Source organism: Podarcis erhardii (genome assembly GCF_964252035.2).
Source record: "Podarcis erhardii genome assembly, chromosome: Z".
NCBI classification, from domain to species: domain Eukaryota; kingdom Metazoa; phylum Chordata; class Lepidosauria; order Squamata; family Lacertidae; genus Podarcis; species Podarcis erhardii.
The window spans coordinates 37,764,059-37,778,197 of record NC_138504.1 but is presented as its reverse complement, the minus strand read 5'-3'; the positions used below and the strand labels follow the sequence as shown (position 1 = coordinate 37,778,197).

Here is a 14,139-nt window from a genome sequence, read left to right as displayed (position 1 = left end):
CTCTGAAAGAGGTTATACTGGGTCTCAAGAGGTGATGCCACTGAAGGGCCCAAACGTATGGACAGATTATTACAATTGTGTGGACTTCAGCATTTTTTAGCCATGGCCTTTGATGGCTACTAGCCATCCTCTGTTGGAGGCAGTGCACCTCTGAATCCCAGTTTTATTTATTTATTTTTATTTAGAACATTTGTACTCTGCTCTTTGGCCAGAAAGGCTCCTAGAGCAGCTTACACACACTCAAAACAAGACTGTCTTGCAGTCTAAGAATGAACACAACACACCTGGAGATGCCAAGGGTTGAACCTGGGGCCTTCTGCATGCAAAGTGGGTGCTCTTTCTCTGAATAGGCAGCCTCTTAACCTTGTCTGGTTAATCATAGTCAGGTTATTTTAACCATTAGCATGTCTCTTTATTATCATTATGTTTAAAGCTGCGAGTGCTTCCTTAACTGAATCAACTTTGAAGAATGTCCCTCAGGTGGTGAATGTGCGAGAACTCAAGAGTAATACTTCTCCTCCAGCTGTTTCTGCAATAATAGGGTAGGTAAACCCTTTTAATTTCCTGCTCACCTTTCAAATGTCTTGTTTTTGTTTAAGCCATGCTTGCAGGAACCTTCAGCTGTCAGTAGGGCAGTGTAATTGTTTCAGAAAGGCAGTGGTGAGCCTCTGCTTGGGCTCCTGAAGCTGGTTGGCTTGTTTTTAAAGGAGCAAAGGGGCCATTGAGAAAGAAGAGGCTCTCTGTATTCCATGGTCTTGGCTTTCGTCTTATTTTAAAGTTTCTAGTCCCCTGGGCTTCCAGAATTAAATTGCGTGTTGATTTAGTGAACCGGAATGCAAATACAGGCATCCCCCACTTGCATGTGATTGACTTGCACACGGCCCATATACAATGTGCATGACCCGCCTAACAGCTGATGTGTGCTAGCACAGCCACCACTACTGCTTTTCCGCTCGTCCTCTAGCTTCCTTCCAGCTCTAGAGTTTCAATTCCAGTTGAAGTTGTATATTTGGTACAGTATTTTTCTCTGGATTGGAGAGAAAGCGGCAGAGAGAGCATTTAATGGGAGTTTAGAGGTTGTTCCCTACTTAAAGCGATTTTCACTTATGCACACGAGGCTCTGGGACGTGACCCCCGCATAAATTGGGAGTTGCCTGTACATTCAACCTTCCTGAAGTCACATGGAAGATACAAGTTTCTGATTTTTATGTCCACCTCCTTCACCCCACCACCCCACCTTGCCAGTCCCAATTAATCACAATAGCACCTGGTGCGTGTTTATCGCTTCAGAGCATCTCCAAACAAATCCCCAGCCAGATGGTCAAATATGCGTAGTTGTCTATACACTTGCTAACTTGGGAACAAAGTGCCTTATACCAGGTTAAATGGGTCCATGTAGCTCAATATTGTCTCCATTTACTGGCAGCAGTTCTCCAGGATTTCAGACAGGGGTTTCTCACAGGCCTGACTAGAGTTGTCTGGGACATTATGCATGAAAAGCAGATTCTCTACCACTGAGCCATAGCTTTCCCCCCTCTCAGCTGCTGCTGCTTCTTTGCAAATTGCCCCCTTTTTACGGTGTAAAAGACATCACCTGTCATTCCTTTATGTAAGTTGGCAATTGATTGGTATTCCATCCTGAAAGGTGAATTGGCCACATTTTGGTTTATGTCCCCTTCTTTTTGTTTGTCATTCACGAACTCCTTCCATTGTCTGCCTTTCCCCCCACCTTTTTTTCCTTTCCTTTCCTTTCCTTTCCTTTCCTTTCCTTTCCTTTCCTTTCCTTTCCTTTTTTTTTTTTTTTATTTCTACAATGTGAAAAATTAACCTCCTTGCAAACTAGCATAAGATCTGCCTGCTTTTTTGGCCATCCGTCTGCTCTGTTTATTCCCTCTGCTACTGTGAAAAACATCTGCTCTGTCATATTGTGCTTGCCAGCCTGTCTTTTATATATATCCTGCTGGGATTTTGCACATGCTTTATCTGATGCCACTGATGGTGATGGTTACGTCTCATAATCCCAGCACATGGCTGGTTCAAGGGTTAAATATTAATTAGGAACATGATTACCCTAGGAACAGAGAGAGAGAGAGAGAGAGAGAGAGAGAGAGAACGAGAATGAGAACTGGTCAGGACATAGAAAGATGCTTTATACTATGTCAGACCATTGATTCCATTCAGCTCAGTACTGTCTACATTGACCAGCAGCAGCTCTGCAGGATTTAAGGCAAGGAGTTTTTTCCCAGTCCTACTAGGATATATTAGGGATTGAACCTGGCACTGTGCATTTAAAGCGTATCCTCTACCATCAAGAAGAAGAATCTTTATTTGCATGGGCCACTAGCCATAGCAATAAAATAAAATACAATGTACCCAACATAGAGGTAAAAACTTAACTATATAAAATACATTCTGGAGGTTTACATCAACAATCAAATAACAGATCTTATTCTAATTGCGCCTGATAAAAAAATTGCAGTTTTTGCTGTCACCTGGTTATCTTGATCTGCTAGAAGAAAAGTCACAGTAGCAATGGTTAAGTGACCTGGTATGGACAATAGTAGAGGGGTAATAACTTCACTCCTCAAATATTTATAAAGGGTGCAAGGTAGAAGCACATGAGCTACTGATTCAATACTGCCATCTCCACATTTGGCATAAGCTTTTTTCCAATGAAATCGACCCTCAAGTAAAAAGCTGAAGACAGTATATTTAATCTTGCGTAAGTGAAAATGCACCTGTGTTTTGGAATTGTTAAATTATGCAAATAGTGTGCCAACGTATCAAAATGTCTAGGTGGAAAATAATCATACCATGGACAAAATTTCCTCATGCTCTACCATCAAGCTGCAGCCACTTCCCAAATAGGTACACAGAGAGCTGTAACTGCCTTGTAACGAAGTTGGACCATTGGCCCATCTATTTCAGTACTGACTTCACTGACTGGCAGTGGCTAACCAAGGTAGAGATGCCAGGGATTGATTCATGTTATTGTCAGTGTGACAAAAAATAAAAGAACCCAGTCTATGTAAATGGAGGAGTGTGTTTGTGTGTGTATACACACACTCACACCAAAGAGGAACGCAGCACTTTCTCTGTGCATTCCCTACCCACTCTTGGCTGTTGCTGCAAGCAAGCCTTCTGCAAACACCCTCACAAAAAGAATTCTCTTGGATTCTACAGGTCTTCTGCTATCAACAGGAACCAAGAAGCAGCCCACAAGCAGTGTAGGGGTGGGGGTGCATCTTGAGTGTGTTTGCCTTGCTGGGCTGTGCCCGTGAACTCTTATAAAGCCTCTAGCTTGCTTGTTTGGATGGCGGGTAGAGAGGGGTGGATCAGTGTGTTTGTAGAAACTAGCCTACTGTACGAAAGTAAAAAAATTACAATGATTGCTTCTCATACTTTTGCCTCTTGCCCCACCTCCTATTGGCATGTTGCCCCCAGAAGGGAATGCAGCCCCTGGAGGAAGGATGGGATAAAAATGGAGTAAATATGAAAGCAGTAAAAAGGCTAGAGAATTCCTATCTCTGGTGCGTTTGATTGAGTCTCTGCACTAGGCATAATCCATCCGAACTGATGGAGCAGAGACTCATGCAAACATACTCCAAGCTGCCACTGACTTGAAGGATGACTACTGCATCTTGAATGATGTTATGGACCCAATCTTGCCCTATGCAAAGATGGAGGAGAATTATGCAATCTTTGCAGAATGTAATCGGCACAACAGTAACTCATGAAGGGGTGCAGCAGGCAACACGCCCTTTGAGAATCTTGCATTTTCTTTTGGCAGCTTAGCATTTATGCTGTCACACAGAGTTAATCCTCATCATCTCCAGGAAGGGCTGGGAGAGAGCCTCTGCCATTCAGTGTACAGTGAGGGGGGGGGAGTATTTGATCCCCTGCTAAATTTGCCCGTTTGCCCTCTGACTACTTTGGTGGCTACTTTGGTGGATCTGCAAAGAGGAGTGGGACAAAATACCTCCTGAGATGTGTGCAAACCTGGTGGCCACCTACAAGAAACGTCTGACCTCTGTAATTGCCAACAAGGGTTTTGCCACCAAGTACTAAGTCATCTTTTGCAAAGGGATCAAATGCTTATTTCACTCATTATAATGCACATCAATCTCTGACTTCTGTCTTCTGGGTTTCTGGGGGTTTTCCTGTTGTTATTCTGTCTCTCACAGCTACATTAAACCTACCATTACAATTATGGACTGGTCATTTCTTCATCAGAGGGCAAACAGGCAAATTTAGCAGGGGATCGAATACTTTCCTCCCTCACTGTAGGAAATACTGAGCTATATGCACCCCAACAATCTGGCTCATTCAATGGCAGCCTCCTTTGTTCCTGTGTTTTGTTTGTTGAATTCTTTGGTGGTTTGTTTGGCCTCTGAAATCTTTTCCTTTTCCTTTTCCTTTTCCAGGTCATCGGTTCCTCAGTCGGCTGCACAAGCTGTCCACCAAGTTCTGGCAACTGTAGCTACCAATCAAGTGAGCCAGGTATCTCCCGTCCCTTGAAACTTCTTTTTCTTTATAGACCTTTCCTTTCGTAGAGACCAGAGATTTTGCTAAGGGGTGTAGCTCAGTACTTGAGCACTTACTTTGCATGCAGTAAACCTCAAATTCAATCCCTGGCATCTCCAATTAAGGCTGGGAGAGAGTCCCTAGCCTGAAACCCCTGGAGAGCCACTACAAGTCAGTGTAGGCAATACTGAGCCAAATGGACCTAAACGTCTGACTTGTACATAAGTTTAGCTTCTTATGTCCTGTCCCATATGACACCACTGTTGAAACATTAGCACTAGCTGTCCCTCTACTACCAAGCCAAGTTCAAGGTCCATGTATTCATTTACAAAGCCCTGAACTACATAGATCCAAGATACTGCCTAATAATCCTTTATATCCCAGCTTGATCACTGAGAATCATCTGCAGGAGTATGTCTGGTCATACCCCAAGCTGGTGAGGCTTGTTTGATGACAACAAGAAACCAAGCGTTTAGTGTCATCGGCCCAGTTCTGTGGAACACTCTGCCACTGGAGATTCAGTGGACATCTTCTGTGCCAACTTTTAAATGCCTGCTGCTAACTATTCTATTCCACCAGGCCTGTTCAGGTGACTAATAGTATATTGTTAGGGAAATATTAGGGCTCAAGTCCAATACTCGGGGCTCAGCCCTTCTTACACACATTTCCATTCTATACAGTCATACTTCATGTTGCATCCGCTTCAGGTTACGTGTTTTCGTGTTGCATCCTGCGGCAACCTGGAAGTACAGGAATGGGTTACGTCCGGGTTTTGCCACTCATGCATGCGCAAAAGCGCTAAATCGCACCTTGTGCAGATGTGGCGCTTCGGCTTGCGTCAGTTCCATGTTACGGACAGGCCTCCAGAATGGATCCTGTCCATAACACGAGGTTCCACTGTAATTATCCAACAGTCCCTCCCTTTGTTCAGAAAAAAAGCCCCCTTACCTTTGCTTTGGAATTCATAATTCTCCTTTAAACTTCCAACCATTTGTTTCACTTTCTTTTTTGGCTTTCTGCTTCATTTTTCTTTCAACTTATGTGCACACAGCATTCATGACACATGCTTAATGCAGCCTGAACGTAATTCTTTAACACCTTCTCTACAATACCCTATTTACTTGCCAATGTTACAATCTCAGTTACATCCTGCTGATGCCCTTTGTAGCTCTAGAGATCACACACAGAACAAGCAATAATAACAGTATGACAAGTAAGCCTAGGATGTTGTACTCAGTATTACAGTAGAATATTACAGTAGAACTATAAGCAATTCAAGGGGGAGCTATGGAATAGAGTCCATGAATCAGATACAGTGGTACCTTGGGTTACATACGCTTCTGGTTACACACTCTGCTAACCCAGAAATAGTGCTTCAGGTTAAGAACTTTGCTTCAGGATAAGAACAGAAATTGTGCTCCGGCGGCGCAGCAGCAGCAGCGGGAGGCCCCATTAGCTAAAGTGGTGCTTCAGGTTAAGAACAGTTTCAGGTTAAGAACGGACCTCCGGAACGAATTAAGTACTTAACCCGAGGTACCATTGTATTTCAGTCCCAAAGGTTTTCTGAAGGCATGTATCCCTGTGAGGAAGAATCATAAAATCATAGAATTGCAGAGTTGGAAGGGACATTGAGGATCATCTAGTCCAACCCCTTGCAGCACAGGAATACACAGCTATGCAGGAATATGCAGCTTCCCCATATGGGGATTGAACTTGCAGCCTTGGCATTATCAGCACCATGCTCTAACCAATTGAGAAGAAACACGCAAAACAGAATGAGAACCAAGGATTGCTCTTTTCAGGCCCAAAAAATTGTCTGAAGGATGACAGTCTTTCTTCTCTGGATCAATCCATGTGATTGGGCATCCAAAGGAGAAAAGAAGGCATGCAAGGAATGGGCTTGCCCCTTCTCCTCAGGTGGTAGGAATGGTATGACCCACACAAGTAGATCATAACACACATCTATGGTGTTCAGATAGGTGTTGTTAAGCTCCTGCTCCTCTTCTTTTCCACCGGGGAATCGAGTTTGAAGGATCTCTGTCCCTGGCCTCCAAGATCAAGTCGTAGTTGTCTTGAGGCCATTAGGAGGACGCACCTTTTTACACCAGGCTGTGGCTTGTGGTGCTTGGCAGCAGCATGGGAAGTGAGGAACACTTGCAACAGTCCAGTTTCAGGGTGCGAGGGAACATAGATCCAGTCTCCAGGTTCCAATGATAAAGATCCTTCAGTGGTTCTAGGAGGGTTCCTAACCCCATTTGGATAGAGAAATCTCTGTGCCCTCATTATTATCCCACTTTTCAGACACCTGTAATTTGGAGAAATAGCAGGAGACTAAAAGCAGAGTTCATCAGGGGCTTTCAAGAGAGTCCCATTCATTCCACAAGCCTCACTAGTTAGCAGGGCAAGAATAGGCCCATTAGCAGCAAGCTAGTCTTCACTCTTCATAGTGGCAAAGCCTCTTCCGCCACAGGAAGTTTTCTAGACTGTGCACCCTGTCCCTTTTTGACAAAGTTATTGGCCTAATTTTTCTTACATATATGTTAGTGGTTACCTCTGTATTAGCTTTAAAACAAGGAGAACCTAATCCAGTTTTTAGCAGCCACAGGTGCTGCTGCTGTTCATTCCTCCCTCCTTTTTGTGTGTGTAAAACCCATTCCTGCCTGCAGGCTGTCTTGCCAGAGTGGTGCATGCTCTAGTTCAGTGTTTCCCAACCGGTGTTCCGCGGCACACTAGTGTGCCGCGAGAGGTTGCCGGGTGTGCCGTGGGTGGGAGGCGGGCGAGTCGGGCTGCTTTAGCCCCGTGCGTGCTCTCCCAGCTGGAGAGGTGACGCGCGCCTATGGAGGCTCCTGCCATAGGCGCGCGTCACCTCTCCAGCCGGGAGAGGGTCGCGGGGGGCTGCTTTAGCCCCGTGCATGCTCTCCCAGCTGGAGAGGTGACGCGCGCCTATGGAGGCTCCTGCCATAGGCGCGCGTCACCTCTCCAGCCGGGAGAGGGTCGCGGGGGGCTGCTTTAGCCCCGTGCGTGCTCTCCCAGCTGGAGAGGTGACGCGCGCCTATGGAGGCTCCTGCCATAGGCGCGCGTCACCTCTCCAGCTGGGAGAGCACGCACGGGGCTAAAGCGCGACCGTCTCCCGGCTGGAGACGCGGGGCTGGGGCGGGGGAAGCCCGAGCTTCCCCCTCCCCCAGAACGGGACCCAGAGCTCTGGGAGCTTGCGGGGCTGGGGGAGGAGGAAGCCCTCCGCCAGCCTCCAAACCATGTCGGGAGACAGCGGGTGGGCGCGCTACGCCTCTCCCGCTGTCTCCCGAGTTTGCGGGGCTGGCGACGGGGAGGAGCAGGCTTCTCCCCCCCGCCAGCCTTCTAACCAAGTCGGGGGGGACAGCGGGATGGCGGCGTTCCTTCGGAGGACGTGCTCCGCGCTGGTGTTGGCCAGCCTTGCGCACCCGGGGGATCTCCCCCCAGGAGCGCAAGGCTTGCGGGCGGCGCAGAGCACGGGGCGCCCTTCAGAGGACGCCCCGTGCTCCGCGCTGTGTTGGCAAGCCTTGCGCACGGGGGGCGCGTGGGGCGCCCTGAAACAGAGGGTTCCCCATGCTGCGGACTGTAGCCTGCCGCCCGATGCGCGGGGCGCCCTGAAGCAGAGCGCCCCTCGCGCCAGGCAGACATGGGCCAGCCCCACAAGCTCGGGGGACAGTGGGGAGGCGCAGCACCGCCATCCCACTGTTCCCCGACCTGGTTTTGGGGGGGGAAATAAAGGAAATTTTTTTTTCCTTTATTTCCCCCCCCCCCCAAAAAAGTAGGTGCGTCCTATGGGACGGAGCGTCCTAAAAATACGGTACTTACTATTTCATAATAAAGTAATTATAAAATACCGGTACTTTCTTTGTGTTTATTTGATGCCTATTAAAGAGAGTTACTTTATATATAGTCAATATAGGCACAGAGTTAATTTTTTAAACATTTTCCAATGGTGGTGTGCCTCGAGATTTTTTTCATGAAACAAGTGTGCCTTTGCCCAAAAAAGGTTGGGAAACACTGCTCTAGTTATCTCTCGCTTGGACTACTGCAATGCGCTCTATGTGGGGCTACCTTTGAAGGTGACCCAGAAACTACAACTAATCCAGAATGCGGCAGCTAGACTGGTGACAGGGAGCAGCTGCCGAGACCATATAACACCGGTCTTGAAAGACCTACATTGGCTCCCAATACGTTTCCGAGCACAATTCAAAGTGTTGGTGCTGACCTTTAAAGCCCTAAACGGCCTCGGTCCAGTAAACCTGAAGGAGCGTCTCCACCTCCATCTTTATGCCCGGACACTGAGGTCCAGCTCCGAGGGCTTTTTGGCGGGTCCCTCACTGCGAGAAGACAAATTACAGGGAACCAAGCAGAGGCCTTCTCGGTCTGTGGAACACCCTCCCACCAGATGTCTAAAGAGAAAAATAACTACCAAACTTTTAGAAGACATCTGAAGGCAGCCCAGTTTAGGGAAGCTTTCAATGTTTAATAGGTTAGTGTATTTTAGTGTTTTGTTGGAAGCCACCCAGAGTGGCTGGGGAAACGCAGCCAGATGGGCGGCGTATAAATATTATTGTTATTGTTATTATTATTGTTGTTGTTGTTGTTGTTGTTGTTGTTATTTCACAAAGCAAAACAACTTCTGGCTCTTCGGTCCTGATGGCTGTGCAGTTGCTAAAGCTGAACTATTCTTATAATCAAGACTAGCCTATCTGCAGAGTTTTGAAGGGCAGAATGTAAGTTTTTCAATTTAAAAGAGTTAAAACACAGGCAGGTTGCCAAATGCACAACCTATCCTTAATGCTGCTGCTTGGAATTGCCACCTTATAATTGTGAATGGGGAAACCCAGCCAGATGGCTGGGGTAATAATAATAATAATAATAATAATAATAATAATAATAATAATAATAATGATACAATGTTTAAAGGTATAAGCGAGAGCAGCAGGTCGTAACAGTTAAAAAGTAATAAAATAAGGAAGAAAATACAAAGCAAAAGGCAAAGGTTAATAATACAAAATGAAAGTAAGCTACTTGTTGCCAAAGTTGTTTAAAACTATGACGAAAGAAGAGGACATCTCCCTGACATCGCTTGCTTCCTAGCACAGTGCAAGTCAAAAGCTGCAAGATAGCATAAAGCAGTCAGGGAGGAGTTTGGTAAAGAAGAAGGGAGGCAAATTGCTAACCCTCCTTTTTTCTTCAAACTGAAAGGGACAGGAAAACTTCAGGATAACGTAAGTAAGAAAACTCAAGCCTCAGAGCTTATTTAAATTTATTGTGTATTATAACCATGATCAGATTAATTCTGTTTTCAAGCCCTTAAAAGCAATCCATATGTCACAATCCAGTTTGGGAAATGGGACTGAATAGTGGCATAATTTTGGGGAGATATGCCAATTTTCTCCCATTGTTTCAACTGCCTTTCGTAAACCCCATGAGCAAGGGTTTTTAATGCTCAGTCTCTTACAGACTGCACAAACTCAAGCTTTATTTAATTTTAATTTTTCATTTTCACCTTTTTCATATATTTTTAACAAGAAAAACAAAGTATTTACAAATCTAATTTACCTTCCCCTTGACTTCCCTCCCCTCCTTTCTGTGGTTACTTATTCTATATCTTTTTATTACTGCATATCCAATTCAAATATATTCATTTTCCCTTATCTTCCACTTAATTATCTCTTACTGCATGTGTTTATATCAGTCCCACTAATGTTTTGATTTTTTACAGTATATCTTCAAATAATAAAATTTCCCCACTCTATTTTTAAAAGTCTTTCTTCTTGATTTCTTATTCTTCTGGTGAGTTTCACTATTTCTGCATACTCCATTAATTTTAATTGCCAATCTTCTTTTATAGGAACTGTTTCTTCTTCCATCTGCGGGCATAAATCATTCGAGCAGTTGGGGTAGTATACATAAACTTTTTTCCCCTGTCTCCTGGGTACTTCTCCATCAGTTATACCTAAAATAAAAGCTGCTGTTTTTTTCACAAAAGTTATCTTCATCATTTTTTAAAACTCATTATAAATCATTTCCCAGGAAGCTTCTTTCTTTCTTTCTTTTTAAAGTTATGTATTGGCATTCATAGATAAACAAAAATACATACCAATTGCAAAGTATCTTTCTTTAATATACTAAAACAGCTACCTAGTCTAAAAAAGAACAGGTAGAAAGAAGAAAAGAGAAGAGGACAGACTTAGAGAGAAAGTAAGAGAAAAGGGAAAGAGAGAAAAAAACTAAAGAAATGTAGAAAAGATAAAATAACTTCCAGTTCTTTGTCCTGCAGCTTCATATAATATTCATTTGTTAAAATCCAACCATTCTGTGTTCAGTAAACCACTGTTTCTATCTTCAAATCCTGATATTACAAGTTCAGTTTCCTTAAGGTTGCCATATTTCAGAAAGTAAAAAGGACACCCCGAAAGTTGTGTTGCTTTTTTTTTAAAAAAAAAGGAAACCCCCAAAATTGTTGAGCTTCTCTTCCCCACCCCACCCCCGACAAACTACAAAACACCTCATTTCAGAAATCTTCCACCTCCCCGCCAGACATCAATTCCACCTTTGAAATTCTGGTAATGTCCAGGAAAATCCAGATATATGGCTACCCTAATTTTCTTATCATGCAAATTTCTGACAAATGTCAAAAACATTTCTCTCTCTCTAATTAAGCATGTTAACTTTGCTATCTCAGCCAGATCCAATAATTTTATCAGCCATTCTACTATAGTGGGTAATGCTGTATCTTCCCATCTTTATTCGTAAAGCACACTTGCTGCTGTAATCATATATTGGAGTAATCTTCCACAATCTTGTTCTAATTCTGTATCCATTAGCTCTAAGAGGAAAAGTTCTGGCTTAAATTGAATATTAGCCTTTTAAAATCTGCTGTATATATGCATGCATGCATGTATGTATATATGTTTGTGCAGCCAATATTTTTTAGCTTTTTTACATGTCCACTGGCATGATAAAAATGTCCCTTCATGTTCTTGGCATTTCCAGCAAATGTTTGAAACATCTTTATGAATTCTGAATAGTTTCTCAGGAGTTAAATACCAAATATTATTTTATAAAAATTCTTTTTAAGATTGTAACACAATGTAATTTTTAAACCCCTTAGTTCACATATGTTCCCACTTTTCAAAGTGTCTTTATTTAAAAAAATTACTTGGTTATGTACATACATTTTCTCAATCTTCAGATCTTAAAGTCCTTTCTATAGATCCATCATATCTGATATGAGGTGGGGAAAGAGTAGGGGGTGGTAGACTTTCATTCTTTTACATAGTGTATGTGCAAGATTTCTGTGTTCGTGTCACTTGGGTAGTTTCTCTTTTTATTCACTTACTAGTTTTCATTGGAAGTGAGAGAGGTTGTGGGGCCTAGGCATGGTTGGTTTCCTCCAGTTGGCTGCAGTGAGTTTTGCTGGCATTTGTATGAAAGGGAGGGGTTGTTGGGTCAAGTTAGCCATATTGATTCTTATGCTATCAGTGCCTTCTTGTTGTTGTCTTCTTGGGCTGTGTGTGTAATAAAGGGGAGCCACACCAGGGTGAAGGCATCGTCTTTTTATTTGTCCCCGTGTTATTTTCGGTTTGTTGGTTAGCTTTTCTAGTAAGGGTGTTTCCCATACAGTTTGGTGCTGGTGGTCCATGTTCACTTTGCCTATCATCTGTTTTCTGTGAAAAGCTTGTGGTGAAATATATACGGGTGTCTTTTGGCACAACCTAGGTATGCATGTATCCCAAATTCTAGCAAACACAAGCTCTCAAATTCCTTGACTCAGGCTGCAAAAAATTTTTATTTACTCAGAGAAGTCCCACACATGACAGAGAACACAAATACCACACACACACCACTTTGTCTCAAGAGGTAACAGACAGCGGCTTAGGTTCCTCAACAAACACCATGTTTTTCCAGGACCAGAGTAGACACAATTACAAGTTAGGGAGGGGGACCAAGACACCTGGACTTTGCAGTCTGCTGAAGACTAGTCATTCAAGTTTCATGATTTCAAGACCTACAGCCACAAACAATATGCTTATGGACTTCCTAATGTTGGTGAACTGTGGCTCCCATCAGCCCCTGCAGCTCGCATGGCCAGTGGCCAGGAATGATGGGAGTTCTCACTCAGCATTGTCTGGAGGGGATTCCTAAACTTTGGTTTACCAATTACAAAGGTGATATTGGCACAGCTTTAGGGCATGATAGCTTCTTGCTGAGGCCTAATAAATGGTAACATGATACCATTTCAGGTGCACTTCAGAGGACATTGCACCAATTCAGGGAACAATTCAGGTAGCATTTTGGGAGATTGAACTGCAGAGGAGCCCACTACCTCTTTCAGGCTGCTGCTGCTGCTGCTGCTGCTGCTGCTGCTTCTTCTTCTTCTTCTTCTTCTTCTTCTTCTTCTTCTTTTTCTTCTTCTTCTTCTTCTCTTCTCCTCCTCCTCCTCCTCCTCTATTCCATCTTGTCCCCAGAACTGGGACTCAAGCTGGCTCACATAGGTTAAAACAAACATGGATTAAACACAGATTGCTAAAAACATGTAAGATAATAGTTAAAATGTAATGAAGCTACAATAGAATTAAAATGATGTAAAAACAAGTCTGTTATGAGGACTGGCTGCTAACTCCTTTTAGCTGAGGGAGTCAGCCAAGACAACACCTTCTGGTCTGGATGGTCCAGGAGTGGTTGGAGGACACACTGCCTCACCAGGGTGCTGCCTCTTATTCCTTGATCCACCTCTGAGCTGGATGGCTGATGGTGCCCCAAGAACATGGCACATTAAGCCTTCCAACCTTTGCATTCTGAAAGGGCTGTTACTTACTGCCTTCTCCCTGACACACAAGCTTTCTATGTGCAATAAGGTTTAGTTGTTGGTGGTTGTTTTGCATTCAAGCATATTTACCTGCTTGTAGTCTGAAGTGGGTAAGGCCAAGCAGCAGATGCGCCAAGCTGAACATGCGTAGGATTTCCTAACTTTGCCTTGGGGCAGATTCTCTGTGTGCCTGCTAAGGACATGTTTCTTCTGCCCTTGCATGGTGCCTCCTCTTTTTCACGGGGACTGCAAACAGGCAACTCCCCATTTGTGTGGGGGGTGTTCCAGGTCACTGTGTGTGTCAGCCCATTCTTCCCCAAACCTGTTCCATCCTGTCCCTTCCAGGGGGTGTCGGTGGTCGCGTGTCAATCAGATATGCACAAAATGGTCGCTGCCTGTAGTTATTTCTTGTCCTAGAGTGCACCATCTCTCAAGCCCTTATCCTTCCTTGCATGCTTCTTGGCCTAACTACTATTGTGTTTTGTTTTGTTTTGTTTTGTTTTTGTTTTAGGGACCTTCACCAAGCTCACTTAAGATGCAGTCTCCACCCAACTCTTCTTCCATGGCAAGTGTCACCATGCCATCTACTGGCCAGCCATCAGCTGGCAAAAAGAGCACAGGTCAGTTTATGCTGCTGCTGTTGTTGTTCAAATTGATATCCTTACCCTTCTCCTAAAGGCACCCAGAGCATCAAAAACACAAGATAAACTGTCTAAACACAGTTCTTAAGCAGATGCAAACTGGGAAAGATCTGTACGCAGAAGGCTTGTGGGAAGAAGACGATC

At 44.1% G+C, this 14,139-nt stretch overlaps 1 protein-coding gene across 8 annotated transcripts in view; it reads left to right on the top strand.

Moving 5' to 3' along the window:
- Positions 1-14,139, top strand: part of NUP214 (nucleoporin 214) — an 80,970-nt gene that overhangs the window by 40,083 nt on the left and 26,748 nt on the right. For all 8 annotated transcript variants that reach the window (XM_081848456.1, XM_081848455.1, XM_081848451.1 and 5 more), the window contains 3 exons: positions 434-542; positions 4,425-4,500; positions 13,866-13,974. In XM_081848456.1, the coding sequence (XP_081704582.1) occupies positions 434-542; positions 4,425-4,500; positions 13,866-13,974 (294 nt within the window). The remainder of the gene's footprint in view (positions 1-433; positions 543-4,424; positions 4,501-13,865; positions 13,975-14,139) is intronic.